Source organism: Chelonoidis abingdonii, chromosome 1, assembly GCF_003597395.2.
Source record: "Chelonoidis abingdonii isolate Lonesome George chromosome 1, CheloAbing_2.0, whole genome shotgun sequence".
NCBI lineage: Eukaryota > Metazoa > Chordata > Testudines > Testudinidae > Chelonoidis > Chelonoidis abingdonii.
The window spans coordinates 290,732,192-290,739,768 of NC_133769.1; the positions used below are offsets into that span (position 1 = coordinate 290,732,192).

Here is a 7,577-nt window from a genome sequence, read left to right on the forward strand (position 1 = left end):
AGAAAATTGTGGAATTCACAGATGAATAGGACAGTTCACACTCCTTAAATGCATTGTTTCAGACTCAGGAATCTACTACTCCATTGGATTATGCTCATTTTAGGTTATTTCTGCAACTATAAAGGACTAGAAAAGTTGTTGTAAAATGAAAGCTGAGACTCTATCCAGGACTAAATGCTGTGACTGGAATCGCTGACGATGTAAATCATTGACGACTGTGTTGCCAAATCTTGTAATATTTGGTGTCAAGTATCAGAGGGGTAGCCCTGTTAGCCTGGATCTCTAAAAGCAGCAAAGAATCCTGTGGCACCTTATAGACCAACAGATGTTTTGGTGCATGAGCTTTTGTGGGTGAATACCCACTTCGTCGGATGCATGTAATATTTGGTGTTTTTCTTGAAGTCCCAACTGCTGGAATTTGCCATACTGTGCCTGCATGTTTATAAAGTACAGACCACAACTGAGCCCTGATCTGCTAGGGCCCTCTGGCATTAGTGTGATGCGCGCTTTGTGCATGTAGACGAGTGCACTTGCATAAGTGTACGCACAGGGCTGGAGAAGGCCGAGTGAGCAGCAGTCTCCCCTATGTCCACCGCTCGCCGGGTCAGGGTGGCGGCAGCTGGGGGCTGGAAGGGGTGTCTGCTACAGCAGCTGCCAGCCCGCCGGAGTCTGGTGAGAAGCGAAGGGCTCGCTCCCGGATTTCCCGGGGAGGGGGCGTTGAGGGCTCTGCCGCGCCTGCGCAGTCGCGCCGTGAGTGTGTGTGTCTGACACCCGGAGGGGGTGGGGCTGAAGTGGCTGCGCGGAAGGCGGCGGCGGCTGTGAGAGAAACTCCGCGAGGGGAAGCGGCGCCGGCCTCGTCCCCCTGCAGCCGGAGTAGGGCGCGTGCCCCCGGCGGATACACAAGCTCGCTCGGGTCCCCAGCGCGGCCCTTCCGGGACCGGCCTCCGCCGGCAAGAGGGGGCTGCGCGGGCGCTGCGGCCGGGTCTCCAGCCGGAGGCGGCGGCGGCCGGGCAGCGGGAGCCCCGGGGGGAAGAGGTGTCCCTGCGCCCCCGGCCCGAGTGGATGAGCAGCGCCGGGGCTGGCGTTGGCGTTCGTGGCCTCCCCATGGCCGGGCCCCGGCGGTGAAGGCAGCGGGAGCCGCCTGTGTCCGTGTCTCGCCGGGGAGGCAGCTGAGCCGCCAGAGGGCGGGGAGAGGGATGTGCGCGGCCGCCTCCGCCGCAGGAGTCGCCGCCACAGAGACGGGGGCCGAGGGCGGCTTCTTCTTCTTCGCCTCTTCCCGCGGGTCCTGCCCGGTGGGGGCCTTGGGGTCCGAGGAGGGCTCAGCCATGGGGCTCGGGGCGCTGCCAGGGGCGGCGGGGCCGCCACCTCCGGGCTGCAGGGACCGGTACCAGCTGCTGCTCTCGGGGCGGGCCCTGGCAGACACATACCGGAAGATTTACACGGCGGCGCTGAGCGACAGGGATCCGGGAAGCCACGCGAGCAGGTAACGCACCCCGAGGCCTCTCTCTCGCAGGCCAAGCGGGACAACCTCCGTCCAGCCAGTAGGCAGCTCCCTGTCATGTCATGCACTCTTCTCCTTAACTGCCAGGGCGGTCCTATGATACAGGACTAATGCGACCATTCATCAGGGTGGTAATGTACCGCCATTGCTACCTAGGGTGTCCGCAGAGGGAACCCCTGGCTTCTCACCTGGGTAGGTAACGCACCCACTCGCCATGGGCCCGTCTGGAGTCGACGGGCAGGTAGCGCCCAGCCTCTCAGGACCCAGAGTTAAATAACGAGCGAACCAGCGAGGTGGTAACCCCAAAATCCCGAGGGTCTGGGGTAGGTAATACCTCCCTCACTAGAGCATCTATGCAAATACCATTCCTACATTCCTCCAAGGGGTGTGGGTACCTGGGAACAGAGCTCACTCCCTTGCTGGAGTCCCCCAAACAAATCACCCAGCCTAGTGACTGCTTATGGCAGGGTGATTCTGATAGGTGGTATGTCTGGGTGGGTAATGCACTCAGCCTGCAACTGAGATCATCCATGTGGATATTACTCCTCACCCTGAGGCAATGCACTCAGCTAATGTACCACCACTTGGACCTCCCAGTTAGGTAAGGTGCCCATCTCTTCTGCCCATACCTGTATCTCTGAGCTGCTACTCCCTCTATCTATCCTGCCTTTGAATCCAACCAAGGACATGTAATCCTTGCCAGCCAACTCACTGGATGCTTAATGTGCATCCTTCTGTACCCAGTTCTCTGAGGCAGGTAAGGTACTCTCCTCAACCGGATCCACTTTGGCATGTGTTGCACCTACTCTCTAACCCCCAGCAGATAAAACAGCTGGTGCCTTCGGCTCTTGGGCAGGTGTGAGGCCCTCCATCTACGCTTTAGTTTGCCATGGACAGGCATGTACTGTGCTCATTCCCTAGTCACTGTTCTCTTCCCAGAGCCGTTTCTGTGTCCAGGTACTTTGACTTAAGACAAGATGGTGCCTCCTTGGGGACCTATCCACCTAAACTTGCTTCCTCCGCAACCCTGGGCCAGGTACTCTGTCTTTGTGCCAAGTATTGTGCTCTCCCTCCCCCCAAGCCCCTGTCCCCACTTTGAGGCCCATTCTCCAACCTGTTCTCTTCATCCTAGACAGGTGCTCTCTCCTATGGTCTGTAATGCGCTGGGTGGGGAGAGATGAAGCGGGTGCAGGATCAGGGTGGGGGCTATCACACCAGATTGTCTTCTTTCCCAGCAGCAGCACCTGGAGCATGTGATGTGCTAGGAAGATGGGATGAGGATACAGGCACACTACATACTCCATCCTGCCTGGCTACAGCTGTGTGAGGTTGCATGGGGCAATCTGCAGCAGTGGTGGGGAGAGGAGAGGCCAGATGTGGGTCCCATGTGGGCTCCGGGATTGGTTAGGCAGAACCCTGCGGGGCTGTTGGGGGAAAAAGTGGCTGGTGCAAGCTGGGTTCTAACCTTCCATTCTAACCCTGGGAGTGGGAGTCAGTGCATGGTGGCAGCAGCTGCTGAGATAGTATGCAGTGGGTTACTTCCCAGAACCTGGGGTGGGGCAGAATGGGGCTTGGTCCAACCAAAATACATACAGACACATTTGGGATTAGGGCAGCCTTGACCCTGCACGTGGCTGTTTCTTGCCAGGGGCTGCAGTTTAGGGATGTGCAAATGTTGCATCTTGCACAGGGAGGCTGCAGTGCCTGATTCTCCCATTCAACTCTGAAGGGGATAGGCGTTAATGTGTACACTGACAGCTTAGGCCCTGCTGCTTCCATGACAGCTGTGGAGTCTGTGCTCAGAGTCAGCAGTGAGTTCTTGGGGAGCTGGATGTTGGGGCTGCCAAATGAAAATGACCTAAGGGGCAGGAGTGAGTAGGGTGCTCACCTCTCCCCAGGCTGGGTCACAGTGGGGGACCCCTCGTGGCGGCTTCTTTATGCGCAACAAGGGCTAATGTTGTTGCAATGAATCTCTTTGGTTTCATCTTCCCGGTGAGTAGAGTCTGCGCTCATCTTTCACTCTTACCCTTGGAGATTGCCGAGGATTTCAGTGACATGTTCACTTGTCTCCATTTGGAGACCTTCCTAACCAGAGGAGGTGGAAGGGTGCTGTATTTATTGACATTCTTGAGTTGAATTAAGTTGTGACATAGGGTGAGCAGAGCCAGTCATAAGAGAAATATTAGCTCTGTGAATCAACTCCTTGACAAGTAAATGCTGGTGAAACATAAAAATTAAGTGGTTTTTTTTTTGTACAGTTTGAAATGTCCCCGTTTCGAAAGCAACGGAAATCCAATAATTGTAGCCAGTGTGTCTGTGAGAGAAAAGTAATTTTGCAAACTACAAGAATATTGCAACCTTCTGATTTATCTGTGGCCAGTAGGCATCTCTGGGCCCTGACCTTTAGCGTGTGTTTTTGTGCACCATCTCATTCTGTCCCATCTGTATAACCAAGAAACTGTCATATTTCAGACTGCATCTGTGAAAATCTTGCTGTTCTTGTTATGCCTTTAATTCTGTGATTCCATGTTTCTCTGTTTAGTATTTTCTTCTCATCATGAGCCTTAAAAATCAGTTTAACCTGTTAAGGGACTACAAACTTTCATCCTAGGAAATTCAGGTTCAGCCTTAATTATACGGTTAATGCAAAGTGTCGGTTAATGCACAGTGTCATGAGAGAGTAGAATTAGAGTTGTTTGGGTGTCTCAACTATATGTTTCCACACCTTAAAACCTTTGGATTTCCTTTAAGCTTAACATTAATTCTGAATTCGGGTTTATAATGGTTGGTTTTGTAATTATTACAGTGATTGCCATGACTTTTACTCTTAAACTCCAGTTATGTCCTCTCTCTTTGAACTTTGATTTAACATAGTTTTATTATTTTTAAAATTAAAAACGTCTTGCATGAACCTTAAAGATGATAGCTTGTGGTTTCTCAGAGTTCAAGATGTGTATTCTATCAGTCTTAAACTATTTTTAAATTGTAAATTAAGGCCAGATTCACTGGTATGTTTTGACTGCTTTGAATCACTTTGGAGCAGCACAAAGAAGCCAGAATATATTAGTTGGGTCAATAAGATTTACAGCTGCTTTCTCACTGGAGCACTGTAAGCAACTACAGAGTACTGTACTGCTGAATTTAGCCCTTATTTGCTATTGTCATCTCTGCTTTTTAAGAGCAGGCACAGTTGTTTCCAGTGCAGTGACAACAGCTAAGCAATCTCCCAATCAGAACTCTTGACCCAAAAAACACAGTCTTTCTCTCACTACTAACTCATTACAACCAAAATAATTGTGGCATGCAATTTCTCTGTAGAAGAAAAGTGGTGATAGTCTGAGTTACCACAGTCAGAATAGTTGTGTGTTCTAAATTATTAGTCATAGGTAGAGCTGGCTGTAAAATTGAGTTTTGAATGTTTTTGATTAACAGGGTAAATTTTTCCTCTAAAATATTTGCTAAAAAGTATCCATTTTTCATCTAACTCTAGTTATAACTAGATGCAGTAATTTATAACTTTAACTGCTTTAGGTTGTAATTAAGCTAACATAGACTATATTTGAATTTTTAACTGAAGCCTGCTGTTCCATTATTAAAATCATTTGGGTAAGTAATTTCTTAAAGGACCCATTTCAGATAGTTTAAATTATGACCAAATTTAGGAGTTGACTTGTAAATTCTCAGAAATTTCATTCTGTATTCAGAGAATACTGTAATTTGGGGCATGATATGCTAATTTTCTTGCATAATGGAGTGGAAATACTGAATCTTTTTTTAAGTGCACAGTTAAACTCAATTGTAACAATGAAGCTGTAAGTAATGCCTCTATAGTCAGATTTATGATAAAAGCTTGCTTTTTACTTTGTTTTGAAAAGTTAGAAATCAAAGCTATATTAGATTGACCAAGCACTGCCAATGCAAAGTTAAATATATGCTTCTTGAATAATCTATATAGAATTTATGAATGTATACTCAGGTTATTTGTACTAGCTGTCATCTAAAAGTAGTGAGTGATGTATCACATGCTGAAAAGATTCAGTAATAGGTATTGAAGTAGAGTTAAAGATGTTTCATATTTCTTATGTATTTAACAATAATGTTTTAGTATACACCATTATCAGAAATCATTAGACAAATTCTTTTTAAAGAATTTGACATAGTGCTATGTCTAATGTCAAACTTCTTGATAGTGAATTAAACTAAGTTTAGTTAAAAAGACAAATGAACTTTGGTAAATCTAAGTTTAACCTCTATTTTTATGATTACTGCAATATCAGGAAACATAAAAACAGTGCTGTTGTGGTTTGAAACCTTCCCTAGTACTCTTGCCCATGGTTCTCAAACTTCATTGCACTGCGACCCCCTTCTGACAACAGAAATTACTACACGACCCCAGGAGGGGGGTCTGAAGCCTGAGCCCATCCAAGCCCCACTGCCCCAGGGAGGGAGTATAGGGGGAGTAAAGCCCAAGCCCAACTGCTCCTGGCAGTGTAGGGGGCAAGCCCAAGCCAAAAGGCTTCAGCCCCAGGCAGAGGGCCTGTAACATGATCCCCACTGTCCAGGGCTTGGGCTTTGGCCCTGGGCCTCAGCAAGTCTAAGCTAGCCCTGGCAACCCCATTAAAACATGGTTGCGACCCACTTTGGGATCCTGAACCACAGTTTGAGAACCTGTGATCTAGTCATATTATTGAAAAGTGAATCTAGTTTTTTAAAAGCTTGGTTAAGTTTTGACTCATTTGCTATAAATAAGGTTATGTTTTAGTCACAGGTATTTTTAGTAAACTCATGGACAGGTCACGGACCATAAACAAAAATTCACAGGCCCTTTATCTGTCCATGACTTTTACTAAAAATACTTGTCGTGATTAAGACTTGGGTGAGGGGCCATGGGTGCTCTGTGGGGGGCGGTCCAGGGACCTTGCTGGGGGGTGGGGGTGCCCAGGACCCTGCGGTGGGCTTCTGTGACAGTCTTGCAGCCTTAGCTATAAAGTATATTAATTTAACATTAATCTATAGCTGTCTTTCCCTCAATTTTGGACTTTCCGGCTCCTTATGTTTGTACCTCCATACTACACTGCTTAATGAAAATAAGCTGATTTCTTGGTTTTGAATCAGTTCTTTGGGTTGGTTGCCAAAGGACACTGTTAGATCAGCACATCCAACCCTCTTAATGTATATCTGCACATCCTCTGTTTCAAGTTGTCCGCTATTGCAAGGGATTTTTTGTCTTTCTCCTCCACTTCTGCGCAATTTGATGAAGAATGTCTACAAAGATGCTTACTACCTTCAGACTGTGAAAAGTTCTGCTTGTTTTTCACACTCAAAGCCAAACACCACCTGTCATTTTTGAAAACATTAGGCTGCTTTTTACCTTGAGATTCAGAAGTTTTTTAGTTTCATTGCTTTGGAACTGCTTACAGTGCTATAATGCAGGTTGAAAATACATGAGTCATATTTAGCCAGAAATAATGGACTGAATTATAGATTATACAACAATAATAATAACACAGTGAGACACTGGTGTTTCTTGTGAAAAGTACATGCATTATATGACCAAATTTTCCATTCCTTTTGTAAAATAAGATATGGGAGCCCAGGGATTGGCAACCTTTGGCACGCGGCTTGCCAGGGTAAGAACCCTGTCGGGTTGGGCTGGTTTGTTTACCTCTCGCATCTGCAGGCTCACCTGATCGTGGCTCCCACTGGCTGCAGTTCGCCACTCCAGGCCAATGGGGATGGCGGGAAGCTGTGGCCAGCACATCCCTTGGCCCACATTGCGTCCTGCAGCCCCCATTGGCCTGGAGTGGGAAGCCGTAATTGGCCGAACCTGTGGACGTGGCAGGTAAACAATCTGGCCCGGCCTACCAGGGTGCTTGTCCTGGCGAGCCGCATGCCAGAGGTTGCCGACCCCTGGGTTAGTCTGTTCAGAGTTCTTATTTTTCTGGCTTAACGCTATTAGACCAATTTACATTATATTTGTCATAAACAGATAGTTAAGGGTTAATGTCTCTTTTACCTGTAAAGGGTTAAGAAGCTCAGTAAACCTGGCTGACACCTGACCAGAGGAGCAATAAGG

General features: G+C 47.9%; 1 protein-coding gene across 4 annotated transcripts in view; it reads left to right on the plus strand.

Moving 5' to 3' along the window:
* Nucleotides 1–1,105: 1,105 nt before the first annotated feature.
* MYCBP2 (MYC binding protein 2) overlaps nucleotides 1,106–7,577 on the plus strand; it is a 457,693-nt gene continuing 451,221 nt past the window's right edge. For all 4 annotated transcript variants that reach the window (XM_075061530.1, XM_075061532.1, XM_075061531.1 and 1 more), the window contains exon 1: nucleotides 1,106–1,483. In XM_075061530.1, coding sequence (XP_074917631.1) covers nucleotides 1,197–1,483 — 287 coding nt within the window. In that variant the 5' untranslated portion in view covers nucleotides 1,106–1,196. The remainder of the gene's footprint in view (nucleotides 1,484–7,577) is intronic.